This window comes from Carassius gibelio, chromosome B14 (assembly GCF_023724105.1).
Source record: "Carassius gibelio isolate Cgi1373 ecotype wild population from Czech Republic chromosome B14, carGib1.2-hapl.c, whole genome shotgun sequence".
NCBI lineage: Eukaryota > Metazoa > Chordata > Actinopteri > Cypriniformes > Cyprinidae > Carassius > Carassius gibelio.
In genome coordinates, this window is record NC_068409.1 from 10206233 (window position 1) to 10225509 (window position 19277).

Below are 19277 nucleotides of genomic sequence, written 5' to 3' on the forward strand. Positions count from 1 at the left end.
AGCACTCCCTGCAGGCCAGAGATAAAACGATGTACAACAGCATTTTAAATCTGACTCGGTGAATACAAATAACCCCGTCTCATCAGAAAAAAATGCTTTTGAACGATGATTTAAAAAGTCTTTTATGATTACTGAAAAAAAAGCAGATGAAGCGTCAAGGGAAAAAAATAAGAGAGAAAAAAAACCATGTTGTGACAGTAGGCCTACTATCCATCAATACTCTCATACAGGCCTACAGAACAAGAGGAACGTCTTATCAGACAGATGTCATGTTTAATTTGCATGTAATTGAAAATAAAGAGGTACTTTTTCGCCCTCTAGTGTTTAAAAGCGAGCATCACAGTCAGTCTCACAGAGAGCTAAAGAAAAGCGCACTGCTGCCACCCAGCGGTAGACTCACGAATTACAGTCTGCGATTTCAACGCCAACAACACACAAGACTATTATCAACACGCAAATAACATGTAGTTTACATGCACATCTCAGAAACAGACGCATCTTAAAACAATTAAACAAGACTTTTTCTTTACAAAAACTGCAGTCATATTTATAAACCGCAGAAATATTCATCTTGTGCGTGCTTATGATCTGACAGTTCTGGCAGTTAATATAGGGATTTAATAAAATACAGCATGTACTTACAGAATTCATTATGGATTCAGCACACAATTCTTATTTCATATTGTAATCCAGTGTGAATTATTTTGGCCTTTGTCTTACAGATGTATACATTGAAACTATGTATAGAAGTATGTGGCTAATCTTACAGTATAAGATTGTTGTATGTATCCAGTAGATGGCGGTATAACCTAGAAATATTACTGCATTTGCGAGTAATCAGCCTCCTGCTGTATTTACAGGCAGCCAAAGTGAGTTCAAGCTGTGAGTTTAAAGGTAAGATAATAGAGTGTAAGTAATGTGTGATTACAGGCTTTCCCTCTGACTGCTCCAACACACACTTTAAAACCAGACCTGTGCTAGCAAACCCGTTCAAGACAGAGCCCAGAGCACTTTATCAAGCATGAAACAAGCTACATGCAAAACCATGGAGAATGAATTTCATGCATCAGAGAGACTGAAATTGAAAAGTGAAACTGTTCGAAGTGAACGAGAACCATTAAAACCAGCAGGAGAACTGAATTCAGCCACATAGATGGGAAAGATACAGGAACAGGTTCGAGAGTCTACATCTTTCAGTCATAATGAGTTCAGTAAAAAGCCTTTTCAAAGAATTCAAAATATCGACACAAATTATTTTTTTGTATTATTATCACTAACATGTACCATGGTATTTTTAAAGGACCCTACCATATAGGCTATTACATGTAGTAAGCCGATCATTATTGGAAAACAAACAACTAAACAAACCAGCTGACTGTCCATTTTAACACTTACTACATCCATACTCACCCATTGATTTGGTGAACTGAATGATTCGTTTGCGAACTGGATATCCAGGCTGCTTTGATTTGAACTCTCTCTCACACAGACACGGAAGAGAAGACAATGCTGAGTAAATTCGTCGTTTTTGCTATTTTTGGACCAAAATGTATTTTCGATAATTCTAACGGACCCTCTGATGTCACATGGACTACTTCGATGATGTTTTTCTTACCTTTCTGGACATGGACAGTATACCGTACACACAGTTTCAATGGAGGGACTGAGAGCTCTCAGACTAAATCTAAAATATCTTAAACTGTGTTCTGAAGATGAATGGAGGTCTCACGGGTTTGAAACAACATGAGGGTAAGTTATTAATTACATTAATTTGCTATCTGGGTGAACTAACCCTTTAAGTTGTATTGCTGTCTATGGAGGGTCTTAGATCTCTGATTTCATCAGAAATATCTTAATTTGTGTTCCAAAGACGAAAAAGAAATTATGGGTTTGAAACGATATGAGGGTGAGTAAAAAAAAAAAAATAATAATAATTGGGTGACCTATCACTTTAAGAGCTGAGATCTGATTTTAATAAGGTATTAGTAGGTTTTAAAAATGACAGAACAATAAAGTCTTTAGAATTATATTTTTTCTTTGTTAGTTCATTTTAACAAATTCACAAATTTTAATTGTACATTTTTACCACTTAATGTCTTTGGTGTGTGTGTGTGTGTGTGTGTGTGTACTGTATTCTGTGTTTTCTTTTAATTCTGTTTGGCAATTGGCAGTACAATCAGATGGTAAATCAAAGCAGTAAAGCTATTACATTATAACACTACAACACATGGCGCACACACACATACACAAGACCACTTTCAAGAACACACTGAATGTGTGATCGCTCCCCATAGGTCTTTGCTCACACATAAAACACACCGTCTGCTTTTGTAAACAACACCATTACCTCTATTTCTCCCTCATGGCACTCACTGTGAGTGTCATGGCTCAGAAACACATACATAAATAGTCACCGTTTTTTCCACCAAAAAGCCAATATAACTACACTGTAAATCTAAATGTAAATCACACACATGGGTTCATCAGATGTCCTGCAGGATCTCTAGACACCTCCAATATTCATACTGAGAGAATCCAAGAACTTATAAATCAATAGTCTCAAAGCCTTTCTTTATGATGAGCTTCTTACTGAAGGAACCACGGATGGTCTTGGCGTTCTTGAAGAAAATAATAGTTCATCAGGTTGTCTGATCTTTATTAAATGTGCTTATAAAGGTTCTGCAGAAGGATCCATCTGTGCAGTGATCTGAGGAACAAATAGTGCCTCTATAATCTTTTCATTTTAACACTGAAAATGTTTTGAATCGGATGTTTTTGTACTGTTATTGCCATACTCTTAATATAACTAAGCTAATCTTTGATTTTAAAGAACATACTAAAGCATCCAGTGTGAGATTTACTTAGAAACTGTTTTAAAAACAGAAACTGATAGTAAATTTCACTAATATTTACAAATAAGGCAAGCAAAGCATTGAATGAAACTGAATGAAACATGACATTTTTAGATAGAAAGACTTCTAGAATTTTTCCACTGTATTCAACCCATCATACTTGAGTTATGTGTGAATTATGTACACATTTTCATACCTTTAATGAGAGTTCCCGTCACCAGTTTGCTCACGGACAAAGCAAACTTCACTAACCCATGTTTGCAGCGCCTGGCACAGCCGGACATCCTCACAATTTCACTTGGTGTGAGCTGGTAAGTCCAAACCAGTTCAACCAATATTCAGCTGAGCAACAGATCGGACAGTCAAGGAACAGAGGAGTACAATGGGACCATCAGCAAGGAGAACCAAAATCCAGGACCTTAGAGAATCAGCTGCAAGTAAACAAAAGTTACATCCAAAAACTCTACTGAAAGGAAGCTGAGAAAAGTGTTTGATTGCTTTCTACAGGGTGAAATCCTGATCTGTCTCCAGAGAGCTCAGTTCCCGCCCAGACAGAAGATGCACAAAAATCAATGAAGGAGCCGGTCAATGAAACACCATGAAAAGACTTCATAAAAGTGCAACTTTGAAAAAAAAAAAAAAAAAAAACCTTGTGTCCTCGCTTCTCTAAAGAATACGTACAAGAAGGACAGGAAAGAAGAGAATAATTAATTAAAGAATGTCAGAGTCCCTCTGATGAAGAGTGATGATCAGCTGCAAACTGACGCACAGCCTGATTTCATTGGCTTTTATCCCACCCCCTTTCTCTCTCTCTCTCTCTCTCTCTCTCTCTCTTGCTCTCTCTCTCTCTGTCTCTCTGTGCTGCAGAGCACAGTTTCAATTCCAGCGCTGCTGTGTGTGGACGGTTTCCTCTGAGGCAAGAAGGCTCTGTATTACTGTATGCATTATCTTTACCGTATCTCCTCCCTCTCTCCTACATGCTCTGCCCCTCTGCTCTTCTCTACACTCTGCTCTTCTAAACCAAGGTATTGCATGGATGAAGAATATTACTGCAGTTACACCACTAAAAAGATACACTAAAAAGATTTTACTGCACTGTAAAAATAAATAAATAAACAAACAAAGTTAGTAGCCTATGGACATCGTATCAGATTTACAGCAAGAATGTCAAAGCATGAGTCTTATCTGTACAAAGATTTCATGAATGAATAAGTGAGAAAGTGAGTGATGATTAGGAATAAGAAATGCCTGTGACAGTGCAACATATCTGTTGTTCAAATTACTGAATACAATTTTAAGCTGTCCCTTAAAATATGTAAAATGACAGTTACTAAAAAGGAATGTATTGTTTGTTTTATAGATAGCTTGGTTAAACAGGCGAATAAAAAACTCTTCCTTTTTATTATAGAAATGTTACAAATATATAAAACGAAATCAGTTAAGAATCATTGCCATTTAGCGGCAAACCATTGTTTTTAAAAATGGTTAAGATGTAGCAAAGCCTTGTTTGCCAAAAGCAAATGATTTTTTTAATGGCAGTCAGTGGGTGTTGCAGTTCGTCAGTCCAAAAGAAGTGAAATAAAACACATCCATCCATAACAAAAAGTGCCTTACATGACTCTGGCGGGTGAAAAAAGGCCTCTTGTAGCAAATCACCTCCCGGAGTCATGTGAGGCACTTTTTGTTATGGATGGATGTGTTTTATTTCACTCCTTTTGGACCAATGGACTGCAACACTCACTGACTCCCATTAAACAGTTTAGAAAATCAAAGACAATTTTTATTATAACCCCGACTGAAATCTGAAAGAAAAAAGTCATATTCGCCTAGGATGCCTTGAGGGTGAGTAATTCATGGTCTAATTTTCATTTTCGGGTGAACTAACCTTTTAAGAATAAAGAAAAAAAAAATGCTTAAAACACTAAGTTGATAAGATTTACGTTTGATTTCAAATAAATTTTAAATTAATATAAACATTGAAAATAGCAGGCTTATTGTATTGCTTATTTATTAACAGTCTTAAGTTGTCAGTTGTGTATTTATGTATTTATTTAACCTAAAAAGCGTTAAATTAAACTGGAACATACTGGATTCACAAAGGGTACATGTGAATTTAGGCAGTCATATTTCTAATTTATAAGTTGCTTTGGATAAAAGCATTTGCTAAACTAATAAACTGAAATGTAGTTCACTACACTCATGCCGAGTATCTGTTGATTTGGATTGGTCTAGTTTGTGTAATCTTAAGTTTTTCAGTGGCACAGCAAGAACCGCTGAGATTCCCAGGACAACCAGAGACTTTCCAGCCCCTGGACTTTGTTAGTATGCAGATCAGAGCAGAATTACGGCAGGAATCTCGAAGGATGAGTCTTAAGCTCACAGCTTTACACCTGCAGTGTGACGCAGACCTGCAGCTCAGTGTCACATCACATCACACAGGGAAATCTTTCCCTGGCTGCATCCAAATTCACATTCATTCCATCCTAAATAATATACAAGGGTAAGATAAGTGTATCCCAAGCCATAAGAAATATATGCCAAAGCCAAATATTTACTGTGGATTTTCGAAGTAGGCATCTGTGTACAGTATGTTTTAGGCTCCAAAAATCCCCTCCTGTTCAAGAAGAAGAGTTTAAGATAGTTATCCAGCAACTTTTTACAAATAGCAAACAGTATGAGACTGAATCTGCCACAGCAGTTTTTATGTGTAAGAAACTTAGAAGTATGGATGGATTATTATTATTATTATTTTTATTTTTGCAGAAAGAAGTGTTATTTTGTGACTATTTTTGCTCATTTCTTGGCCAGAAGTGATGATCTAAAGTTAAAACGTCTTAATGATGGAATTATTTTTCTTACAGAAACACAGCTTTTAACGTCACACAGTGTTGGGAAGGTTACTTTGGAAATGTAATAAATTACAGATTACAAATCAAAAAACGAAAACAAAGGGGACTTTGGTTCAATCCTACATCTTGGTGCATTTCCATGTCCAATTGTATTCTACCCAGTTTCCCACCAAATGTGGTTTTGTTTGTCTAGTCATCACTGCTGACAATGCAAATAATAACAATAACCCAAATTAAAAATAAATCCTAATAATTAATCCAGGTTAGACAAATCTTGGTTAATTGATGCAATGTGTGGTAAAGCAACCCCTTTTCCCTATAGGTGTGGGATTTGATTCAAACATGCTACAATATTGTGTGTTTGAACAACACAAAATGAACAAAATCCCTTCTTCAAAATATCCCTGAAACGGATTCAAACATAGAATCTTATGAATAGATTACTGAGAAAAAAGTAATGTGCCTTAACTTGACATTTCAGTGCATTATAGCACTACGACAGGTACAGTACATGTTCAGTGCATATAGTTTTAATAGAGGGAAACGATGCATTCCTAGTTTCAACATTAGGCCTACTTATTCTTCAGACATTCTGCTTTAAGTATCAGCTGTATACAAAGTGACCAATATTTGCTTTTCAGCCACTGAAATAGATAATATTCAAGATGCAGCAATGTAGGGCCATGAAAATTAACTTCAATACTTCTTGAATTATAGGCATACAAACTTTGGAAAAAGTATATATATTTATAGCACTCATAGAGTGTAACAAACAGACTCGGGAACAGAAGGTTAGTAGACAGCAGATTTATTGAAACAGGTATTGACGGTGGTAGGGTGGAGATGCAGGTGAGTACAGACCATATAGGGCCTAAAAAAATGGAGATGCCAAAAGATCACTTTGTTAAGCCCCAATCTCTAAAAGGGCAATGAGATATCTTTAATAATTCTTGAATTACGGGCATGCAAACTTGAAAAGTGCTGTTTTCACATTTTTTAGTGGTCACCATTTGCACATAATGCAACAAAAATGGCTAAAGTCAACATATTTTACAAACAGACTTACTAACATCTGTGTAAAAATAACATTGTGAGGCTGCCATCTTTGTAAGCAGGGTTAACCTACTGTCAGACTTTCACAATCCTTCATCACTTGTATTAAGATTATAATAAATGAATTTTAAAGCACAACCACTACACAATCAGACTTTAGCACCTCTTTTTACTTTGAGATCATTCTGAGCTTAAATACAAATTTAAAATCATAACAAGAAACAGTTTAATAGCTGCAGTATGATACTGTTTTTGAAAGCAGATCTTTACCAAACACTGGCATCTAACAATGCCTTTGGAAGAAATAGGTAATGTTTCTTTTGTATGTATTTTTTTAATGTATCTTAAAAAAATTAAACGTATACACAAAACAGTTATGCGAGTGAAAAAAATCATTAATATTTTAGAAGTAATTGTAATTTAATTAAGGTAACTGTAACTTATCACAAATGCATTTATTTTGTAATTAAATAACGTTATTCTGTTACATGTAAGCAGTTACTCCCCAACACTGACATCACAAGACATTAACTTCTGGACTGGACTGGACTGGACTGGACTGGAATGGTGTGATTACCTGTAGATTATTGTAATGTACGTTTTTATCAGGTGTTTGGACTCACATTCTGACGGCACCCATTCACTGCAGAGGATTCATTGATGACCAAGTGACGTACTGCAATGCTACATTTCTCCAAATCTGTTCCTTTGAAGGAACAAATTCATGAACATCTTGGATGGCCTGAGGGTGAGTACATTTTGAGCTCCTTGAGAAACCTTTGAGCAGTTATAAATATAATGTAATAAAAATAACCAGATGCGACAGCTACGACAGTATGTAAAATGTCCAGATGCAGTTTTATTCTGATAAAATTACTCGTAATTCAACATAAATATTTCAACAGTTTTTGGGAATGGCCTTATTTACAGAAATGCACTCTAGAGAGATATTTTTGTGGACTTTCATACACACCGATAGTTTCTTTTCTAGTGTATTCTCAGTGGCGGAAAGCAGCATTAATGCATATAATGAGAAAAAATGTATTCTAAAAAACCCTGCGGTGTATTTTCTCTCTCGTGACCCAACACATAATCTCGCTGAGCCCACATATATTCAGCACTGTTTATCTATGAGTCCTGTAATGGAAAACTGAAGCCCTCTGTTCCCAAAAGCAAAGTGCCTCATCACTGAAAGAAGTGCAGAGACGGAGAGGATGTTATTAAACGTAGATGAAAGGCAGAAAGAAAGCGAGTGGATAGAGAAGAGCAATCTGTCTGTCTGTCTGACTGAAGGAAACCTGGCCCGTTCAGACACGCTGCTTTCTGCTTTCTGGTTGTTCAAATGTTTGGTGCTTGGAACAGTTTGTGTTATCAGTCATTCCTCTGAGCGACGCCACAGAAAGAAACCCAGGCCATCGCTATAGAAACAGCCCATCACGACAACCTAAAACCATCAGTTGTCACAATATATCTGAAAATGTGTTTTCTTTGGCGTGAACAGAGGAATGTACAAGGAAGAAAAAATAAAAAATGAACTTTAAATGTACAAACTTCCCTGCCATTATGTGAACTAAAGTGTTCTGATTGGATTTTAATTCATTGTTATGTAAAAAGCTATTAAAGTGATAATTTACTCAAAATTGCCTAAATATTTTTTGGGTGAACTGTCCCTTTAAGAAACCTTTTCACAAGTAACCTGAATACTCTCTTATTGTAAGTCTCATAAGCATTTGGTTGATCACAAATACAGTAAAAACTGAAATAATGTGATACATTTTTACAATTTAAAAGATGTTTTCTATTAGAATATATAAAAAAAAATTACTATTTTCAATATAGATAATAATCAAATGTTTGTTGGGCAGCAAATCAGCAGATTAGAGTGATTTCTGAAGGATCATGTGACACTGAAGACTGGAGTAATGATGCTGAAAATCAGCTTTGCATCACAGGAATAAATTACATTTTAAAATATATTCAAATAGAAAACTGTTATTTTACAGTGTAATCATATTTCACAATAGGCTTGAATTTTTGATCAAAAAGATGTTGCCGTCTTTCAAAATTATACCAACCCCATACTTTTGAACAGTCTATATAATTATTATTTTACAGTAATTCTATTTCACAATACATTCTTTCCTGTTTTTTTTTGTCAAATAAATGCAGCTTTGGTAACTGAAGAGACTGGTATTAGTGAAACACTTTAGGTTAAGAATTCATGAAGTCACTAACTCTTATTCATATTTAATGCCATTAATAATGATTGAGGAAAAGCCAGAAGAAAAGACAAGCTGTTTTGGATTGAAAAAAAGAGAGAGAGATTAAGGAGCATTATGAGATTTGCACAGGGACCCCGATATCTGTGAGATTGGGCTGGAATGAGTTTGTTTACGCTGTAATGGATATAAAGGGAAATAATTATCTGTCTGAAGAATGAACATGCTTGTGTGATTAAAAGCAAGATTAAACATGAAAAATTTGAAAGATTCAACAGAAAAACAGGAATGTTTGTGTGTGTGTGTGTGTGTGTGTGTGTGTGTGTGTGTGTGTGTGTGTGTGTGTGTGTGTGTAAGAAAGAGCCTGTAGGAAGAGTGCGACAGATTTGAACAAGTCTCTAAATTTACCAGCAGTCCCTAAGACAGACAGATAGACAGAAGATGAAATGCCTGCAGGAGGAAGAGGAGAGAAACAGAGAACAAAAGAAAACAATCAGATCACTCACAGAAAGAAGAGGGCAGATGAAACGATACAAGAAAGAGAATGAGCGATCTAGTGGATCAGGTTTTATCAATGGCTCACAGATATCAGCGACAAACAATATTAAGTACAAATAATAAAGTTTAACCATTAAATCAAATATATTTAGGCCAGCAAAATAAATGGGTAAAAAGGGAAGTGAAAACACTTCTAATACAGCATCTTATATGTCTGATGCATGTTTTATCCTGCTACATATCCTATGCATTTACAAAATGTCATATTTCATATTCAGATCATTTAGAAATGACTTTTTTATAAGGTAATGGAGCAATATGCATTTTGCAGTGGACCTGAACTACAGTTTGAACTGCATTAATCCAACTAATGCATGCTTTTTGGTTTGACTTTTACCAGAGTATATGATAATTAAAAAAAGCTGTATTGAGATGCATAACTAATTTTCCTGTTGCACAAACTAGAAAATAGTAAGTCAACTAAAAGAAAACTGCAATAATCAAGTAAAACCCTGATGCATTAAATAAACACAAATGAGTCAATAAACTCAATAAAATGAATCTAGACAGCAGCTCAGATCATAAGAAATGTTTGAGTTCATGTCAAGATCTCATCGGAGCTTTTTTCAAGAAGTCTCCATTTACTGTTCATCTTATCTGACTGCTGTAGGATATTAGATTTATGTTTTTTCTTTGCTACGGGACATTATGACCGTCTGCTTGAGCTACATCATACACACACACACACACACACACACACATAAACTCTCATATAAGGGTCTTAGAAACAGCTGCTACCCTTGGATACATCAGACAGTCTGGGACACACTACAAACACTCTCTCCTTTAGTGGATAACTGATTTGCTTTGATTTAACATATAAATTAACAGGCAGACAGCGAGAGAGTGTGAGAGACTGAATGTAAGGCCGTGTGTGTGTGTGTGTGTGTTGTGCGGACTCTACTAAATGCTAGGATAAAATACAACAAACTGTAATCACTTTATGGGCCAACAAATAAATAAAAACCCAATTGCTTGGGGAATAAAGGATCATTTTAACCTATTTTTTATACATCTGGGAACACAATATCGTCAAACTGATGGTAACAGTTCAAAGTATTTTGAAGGGTGCCTTGATGTTGGCCTCATTTAACCCTATTTTTCTTTGTATACACACTCTATGCTCTCTAACTTTGTTCCTAACAATTTTTACTTGCTGTTGTTACCACCTTCTCCAATGTCTGAGCCTCGGAAGCATTACCATACCAACAGATCACGCAAAATGTCATAATGCTTTCAATAAAAGCTCCATTAAACATCAACAATATTCTTCTATGGACATCAAAAGAGTAAGTTCTTCAGGAAATACATTCTCTTTTGAAGCTTTCTTCTTACACAGTCAGTCCATGCATCCCATCCCAGTTTAGTATCCAGTATTGGTATTTGTCATTTCTTAATAACTGTATTTTCTTCCCGCTAACTGATATAGGATGGGTTACACTTTGCTCTTTTACTCTAAAACCGATAACCATCTCCTAAGTTTTAGAGATATTTTAGAGAAGATTTAAATTCCCCACCAATTTAAAAATAAATCCAAAACGGGCCCATGTTTTTCCTCCCCATCATTTAAGAGGCTCACTAAAGCAGGATTATCTACTTTACGATATGTCTGTATTTAAAAGAATTCACACAAGAATTTGTATATTAAATAAATAATGACGGTTATAGAACACACCCCTGGGGAGCTCCGATCTAAATTATCATTTTATCTGAGATAGACCCTCCTGTTTTAAGCTGCTGGATTCTAAAACTGAGGAAATTAGTCACCCAGACAAGCATCATCCTATCTGAAGAAAATTCTTTGGCCAAGGTAGCAGCTAATATGGGAGAAATACAGTTAAAAGCTGATAAGAAATCCACAAACAGAGTTTTTGCATGGGTTTTTGGTTTCTCTAGATGTGAACACAGCAGATGCAAAGCAGTTAAAATTGCTTCCTTGACGCCTCTGGAGGATTGATATGCAAATTGCAGAGATGCTGTCTTCAAGATACACTGTACCTTTTCACTAAATGTTCAAAGCACTTCATCACAAGTGATATAAGTGCTATTGGCGAAAATTATATAATCATCCTGAGGGCCTAGAAACTTTCACCACTGGAATTATTGTAGGTGTTTTCCTTAAGACAGGGACGATACTTGTGTGATAATAATATGCTCTAAAACTATCAGTACAAACTGGTGCTAACTGAACAGCACAATGATTTAAGACATTTCCACATATCTTATCTGGACCTGGACTTTTACGGGGATTACATTTTCAAAAAAAAAAAAGACTGAATATCTGTCGAGTTTGATTTAGATTGGTGAATATTATGTTACCCCATGCACTGTACATTTTACAAAACATGTTGCATAACCGCTTGATGCATGGATACTCATTTAACAAAATACATTAATAAAAGACAAGAAAACGCCACACAAACCTCAACACATATTGTACTGTGCATGAAACCCATCAAGGGAATAATAAAGTTAATTATTTGGAGAACAAACTCAAGATGAAGTCGAGTTACTATCTATAACAAAATCAACAACAAAACTGCAGGTAAAACTAGCAAATGGTGAAATGTAACCATAGCAAGCATTCAATAAGCCTGAACCACAATCCTAACCCAACTAATAATCCACTATGCTTTTTGGTTTAATTTTAGTAGATTGTAATAGAAAAAAAAAACTGCATTGAGATGTGGAACTTGTTTTCCTGGAACTCCAGCCAACAGAATCAACAGCCAAATCAACGGAAAAGTACAATAATACAATTCTTTGTTGTTGCATGAGTGGATTTGCTAGTTAATGTCAACGCTTAATACATAAATAAAATAGAATATTTTTAAGAGTTAAGCTGTGAATATGCATTAATACTCTCTTTAAAAATCTCTTGAATCGGTGGATCAGAGCAGTGGTTGGATGGTTAACATTTTGAGCGGTTCATTAATTGAAATCAATATATCATTGAAGGGATCAAAGAGATTTTGATTTAATTCTCCACTGCTTTAATAGGATGGAGGACTGTTGGTGTGAACGTCAATATAAATACGTTGTGGTCATTACAGAGCTTAATGCCCCTTCAACATTCTGATGATTGCTTTGCATAACTAAAGGAATAGTTACTTTAAATTGTTTCATTTTTAACCCTGGGTTAATGTAGCACACAAATCTTGTATGATACTTTTGTTTTATATCCATTTATATCTGGAGCTCAACTGCTCAGCTAAAAATAAATATGTTCTAAGAATTTTTTGCTAACATTACCATTAAGTTACCAGATAGTCACCGCACTGGTGTGGATACTGTACTTTGGAATCACAGATTCTAGCATACATCTTGGAAGTAAGACCTGAATAAGAATTTTCACCGGATATTGTCATATGAAGAAGTAGCCTAACTAGTCTGTCACTTTTGCTAAGCAGTCTTTAGAAATCAGCGCAGAACAAGTCAAACTATGGTATTTTGACAATGTTGTGGCTCAACAATGATTTTATGAGAACAGGCGTACATATCGCGAAAGGGATCCGCAGCCATAAACGTGCAGGTTATAGTGGACCATAGGACTGTGATCTCCGACCTGATGGCAAGGTCCAGCAAAATTTCAAGTTCCTATGACGAGAAGCTTGGTGCCCATTTTTTACGTTGCTTCCCCACCATATTCTGTATCTAACTCTCTCTGTTCATTGAAGATAGGTTGCTTTTTATTGAAAACATTAACCAATGATAATCAATACCGCATTAAACAGAAGTAACTGCAGCTGCTTGCCAATCAATTCTGATTGTAAAGTACCTTACCATTAATATAAAAATGTATTACATAATAAGTTGTTTAACCTCATGCACAAGTGGCACAACGGGATAAGGAGGGTGGATGATTAGCGAGGGATACCCAGTTTGTCTAACCGTCACAACATATCATGTGAACATATTACTGACCATTTTATAACAAAAGTTTCTTCACAAGAAGGCTGCCAGCCTGGAGGCTGTTCACAAAATGGTCACGGCTCCTGAGACTCATCCTGTCATGGCCGCCAGCCCAGAGCCACTGCACAAGATGGCAGCCACAGTTGATCTTCTAGAGTCAAGTCAGGTCCCCGTTGACCTTCCAGAGTCATGTCAGGCCCCCGTTGGCAGATCAGACAACTCCCACCTAATCCAGACTTGCTCTCCTATGCCATTGACTCCACTATGGTTGTCCTCTGCTCTGCCCTGGTATGCTTCTGTCACATTTGCTCAGCTGTTGTGGTCCTCTGCGGCCCCTGTTCCCTAGTTAAGCCCATGGCGGGCCCCTGTCGCCGAGTTAAGCCCACGGCGGGCCCCTGTTCCCGAGTTAAGCCCACGGCGGGCCCCTGTTCAAGAGTTAAGCCCACGGCGGGCCCCTGTTCAAGAGTTAAGCCCACGGTGGGCCCCTGCTGCAGAGTTAAGCCCACGGCGGGCCCCTGTTCCCGAGTTAAGCCCACAGCGGGCCCCTGTTGCAGATTTAAGCCCACAGAGGGCCCCTGTTCCAGAGTTAAACCCACAGCGGGCCCCTGTTGCAGAGTTAAGCCCACGGCGGGCCCCTGTTGCAGAGTTAAGCCCACGGCGGGCCCCTGTTCCCCCATGTTAGGCCAAGGAAGGCCCTCCGTTCTCCATGTTAGGCCCAGGAAGGGCTCCTGTTCCCCATGTTAGGCCCAGGAAGGGTTCCCGTCCCCCATGTTAAGACCAGGTAGGGCCCCTGTTCCCCAGTTAAACCCAGGAAGGGCTCCAGATCCCAAGTTAAGCCCAGGAAGCTCCACCCTGGCTTCCTGCTCTGCCCTGGTCCCTGGCCACTCCATTTCCACACGGACCTGGCCCTCCGTCCCTCACCCTGTTCCCCCTCCACTCCACCACCCTCCTAGATTGTTTAGAGCGTCTGGAAGCCACTCCTTGGTGGGGGGCTATGTCACGATCATCAGCTGGAGTGCCCATGAACTCCAATAGAGGGCACTCCACTCAAGACTCTGGCATTCCTGTATTTCCATTCCCAACTCCATTTCCCATTATCCCATGCTTAGGGCTAACCACCAGGTGTTCCCCATTACCTCTCCCCTATATAAACTGTGTTTGGACTCTCAATAAGTGCAAAGCCTCGTTTAGTTCTGTCTGGCAAGCGGTTTCCCTGTGTTTGTTCCTTCCGTGTCTGATCTTGGATTGTTTATACCGACTGTGATTCTCTGCTGCCTGCCCCGACCTCTGCTTGTTACTGTTACTGATTCTGGATATCCCTGACATACTTGACGCTGTGCTCTGATAACTGCCTTTCTGACCAATCTCTTCATTAAACCACTGCATATGGATCCGAACGTCTCTGACTCCATGTTATAGCTCTTATTGCATCAAACCATGCATATTATTACTATTGTTACAGTTTGTTCTCAAATTGTTAATGTTAACAACATCAGCATTGTGTAACTACATGTAGTGTGTACTAGCGTGTAATTTCAATTAGTCTTAATCTACAATCTGTTTGTACAGTCTAATCTATAATTGTCATATTTAAATTTCATATAAAAAAATATATTTTAACTAAACAATGCAAATTATTTTAAAAAAGGATTCCTTTTTAAAATACAAAACTTTTGTAATCCAATGTAAGATATCTGTAATCAGATGCACACTAAAACAGCTGAAATATAATCAAATTTCAATCACTTACTGTACATGTGTTTCATAAACATATTACAATCCGCCATCAAAATTATAAATTTTTATTATTCCAGCTGCTGTGAGAAAAAGCTATAAATGATCCGCTATCTGCAGCAACCTCACAAGGAATATAGTCTACTAGCCAAGTCAGCCTCTTCATATTTGCAGATGTTACGTAATGATGCAGCGACATGCTTGAACTTCCCCAGCTAAAATTATTGCTTTTGCTAAGATTTTTTCTGAAGAAAGATAAGCATGTATAGTGATAAAAGCCAAAATATTAATATTAACAATCCATGATTTTGTACATTAGGTCTATTAGTACAAGCTATTGAATTTAGCCATCTTTGTTGCATTATGTGCCAATTGTGACCTAAGGCCTTTTTCTCCAAGTTTTTCCCCAGTGTTTGCAAGCCTATAATTCGAGAAATATTAAAGACATCTTAATGCCCTTTTAGATATTGGGTCTTGACAAACTTTCTTTTAGCATTTACATTTTTAAGGCCCTACATGGTTCAGTTACAGAAATATTGGAAATTCAATATGGCTCCAGGCCTAAACAGTACACATTTTCAGTGGTCAAAAACCAAATGTAGGTCACTTTGCATTAATATGAAAGTTATTTTCTTTTAAAGAGGAAGGCCTGAAAAATAAATAACTGAGATGAATTTGTCTGTGTAATTTCATTGTATGGACATAAGAAATTAAATCAAAGTCAGTAAAAGATTACAGAATTTGTATTTTTGGCACTTTATTAGCACAATATGTTACTCCAACAACACATTTTCTCTGTTACGTTGTATGTGTGAACAGATTTCTATTCTGAGATACAAGGAGAGAAAACAGACTCATAATAGAGCATGTGTAAATAGACTGAGAATAGAGAGAGAAAAAGACACTCTACCCACTCATCTGTGATTCTCAAAGGATCAGTAAGCAACATTTGGCACTTTTGTTTAGAGATGTCTACCTAATGCTAATACAACCTCAAGCGCGCACACACACACACACACACACACAATGTGTTCATCAGCAGTGGTGTGCACAGAGCTCTGGTTTGCATAAACAGCCGATTAAAGAAGCTGAAGAACTGTCACAGACTCAGGAAGTGAATGAGTGATTCTTCTGAGAAACAGACTGCAGTAAAACCATCTGCTTTAAGAGTGGTCCCAGCAGACACCAGTTTGTGGCACTATAACAGCGTCTTTTACTCAACAGCTGTGGTGTAAACAAAATAAGACTAATTAAACACACAGTAGGAAGTTGGACTTTGTGGGTACCATGCAAAATTAAATGTACTGAAATACACCTGTGATAATCACACCAAACACAAGTGCGGTCACTTTAGCGGCATTTGGGCAAAAAAAATAACAGTTTACTATTCACCTCATTTTTCAATGTGGAAGTAAGCTATTTTCTGTCATTGTGCGAGACGTCCGCTTCATTAGCCACTGTAGGGAAATAATGAGAATAACAAAGTGCAAATAAACAGTAAAACTGTTTGCACTACAATCCAGTGTGTTCATAATTAATTTTATATCAAAATAATATGGTAAGACACAACAGTTTGAATGTATCAAGAAGCAAAACATCATGTTTTGTACAGCTAAAAATAGCTGGAAGCAGATGGAACCAGAAGCTTTGTCAATCGAACAAAAGGGTTTTACTGAAGGTTCCAAGTTCCCAAAGTACAACATAGAAGCCGGGCTTCCTCGGTGAAAATATAAAACAAAAGATGAACAGTAACAAAACCAGACGCTTTATAAACTTGACTTCATAGGCAAGGATTACACACGATAGGTTAGCTCAAGACTGAACACAAGTCTAAGGAAGAGGCACACTAAAATAGGCAGAACACCAACAAGATGAACAGCAGATGGTAGAAATCAATCCCTAATTAGTGGTGACCCAGAGAGTTCTACAACGGCTGAGTTGTAGAATGGGAGAGTCATTACACCTTATGAGTGACAGCGCCAACTAATTGTTGGGAGAGTCATTACATGAGCAGCAACTAGAGGCTGGAACCGTACAGGAGCCCCTCCTCCACGAACGGCTCCTGACGTTCCCTTAGCGGTGTTGACCACGATGGTGGAACTCCCTGCTGAGATCTGGATTGAGTATATCTCGGGCTGGCACCCAGGACAGCTCCTCTGGGCCATACCCCTCCCAGTCCACAAGATACTGGGTTTTCCCACGGACCTGGCGAGAGTCCAACAGTCGGCTTACGGTATAGGCCGGCTGACCCCCAATGATGCGAGGAAGTGGGAGATGAGGCTGTTCGTGCTCTCCTCCACGCCCTTCGACACCTCGTTAGACACCTTGTTAGACACCAGGCATCTGAGAGTCTTCTCGATCTCCTGGTTGACCCTCTCAGTCTGTCCATTTGATTGGGGTAAACATCCAGAGGACAGGCTAATGGATGCCCCAATGAGGTAACCGAAAGACTTCCAGAATCGGGAGGTGAATTGTGATCCACCATATCTTGGGGAAAGCCATGGATTCTGAAAACATGTTGCATCAACAATTCCACAGTCTGGCCCGCTGTGGGAATCTTGGGTCATGGTATTAGGTGATAGGCTTTAGAAAATTGGTCTACCACCACCAGAATTACAGAGAGTTACCTTGAGACTTGGGTAGACCAGTTACAAAGTCCAAAGATATGTGGGACCAGGGGCGTCTAGGGATGGGTAGTGGGTGCAACAGGCCATGAGGTTGGCTTCTGGGTTCCTTGTTCTTGGCACACACAGCACATGCAGCAACAAAAGCCCGAGCATCTCGTTGCATGTTGTGGCACCAAAACCTTCTCTGGATGAGTTTCAATGTCCTTGTGCTCCCAGGATGGCCCAAAGACAGAAAAGCATGGACCCACTGTAACACATCAGAACACACAGTATCAGGTACAAAAAGGCAACCGGGTGGGATATTACCTGGGTCAGGATGTTGCTGTTGGGCCCTCTTAACTGCTGTCTCAATTCCCCACTGAATAGATGCCACCACTCTGGAGCTGGGTAGGATAGGCTCAGGTTCTCCCCCCACTTCTGTTGGATTGAATTGTCTTGAGAGGGCATCAGGCTTTGAGTTCTTAGAACCTGGGCGATATGAGAGGGTAAAATCAAAATGATTAAAGAAGAGGGCCCAACGAGCATGACGTGAAGTTAATCTCTTGGCCTCACGGATGTAGGTGAGGTTTCTGTGGTCTGTCCAGATAAGGAATGGGTGTTTAGCCCCCTCCAGCCACTGTTTCCACTCCTCAAGTGCCAACTTTACTGCCAGCAGTTCCCGGTTACCAATGTCATAATTCTTCTCAGCTGGGGAGAGTCGTCGTGAAAAGTAAGCACAAGGTTGAAGTTTGTGGTCATTTCTAGCCCTCTTTGACAGAACAGCTCCTACCCCAACGTCCAAAGCATCCACCTCGGCAACAAATGGCAACTCGGGATCTGGGAGAGTCAGAATGGGTGCAGACGTGAAGAGCTGCTTGAGTCGGTTGAATGCATGATCCCCCTCTCAGTCCAATTAAAAGGGCTTGTTGTTTTCTTGGTAAGAGCGATATATAGCACTAAAGTTCCTAATAAACCTCCGGTAAAAATTGGCAAATCCCAAAAAGCGTTTTACCTCCTTGACGGAGCATGGTTGGGGCCACTTAAGAACTGCCTGGATCTTGACAGGATCCATCTGGACCTTGCCACTAGAGACTATAAAACCAAGTGGGGACATGAAATTCGCTCTTCTCCAATTTGACAAAGAGTCCATTCTTTAGCAGTCGGGACAGGACAGTATGGACATGTTGAACATGTTCTTGATAGGAACGAGAGAAGATGAGAATATCATCAAGATATACAAACACAAACTTGTCAAGTATATCCTGTAGCACATCATTAAAAAGTGCCTGAAAAACTGCTGGAGCATTGACTAGTCCAAAGGGCATTACCTGATACTCAGTGTCCTTTAGGTGTGTAAAAGCAGTCTTCCATTCATCTCCTTCTAATATCCTTACAAGGTGGTAGGCATTTCGAAGATCCAATTTAGTGAAAATAGTTGCCCCTTGAAGGAGCTTGAAGGCCATGGTCATTAGTGGCAGTGGATAAGGGTTCCTT

At 38.4% G+C, this 19277-nt stretch overlaps 1 protein-coding gene across 1 annotated transcript in view; it reads right to left on the reverse strand.

The window, feature by feature from the left end:
* LOC127971838 (Kv channel-interacting protein 1) overlaps window positions 1-19277 on the reverse strand; it is a 79955-nt gene that overhangs the window by 50758 nt on the left and 9920 nt on the right. Inside the window, exon 2 of the mRNA XM_052575089.1 lies at window positions 3049-3283. Coding sequence (XP_052431049.1) covers window positions 3049-3136 — 88 coding nt within the window. The 5' untranslated portion in view covers window positions 3137-3283. The remainder of the gene's footprint in view (window positions 1-3048; window positions 3284-19277) is intronic.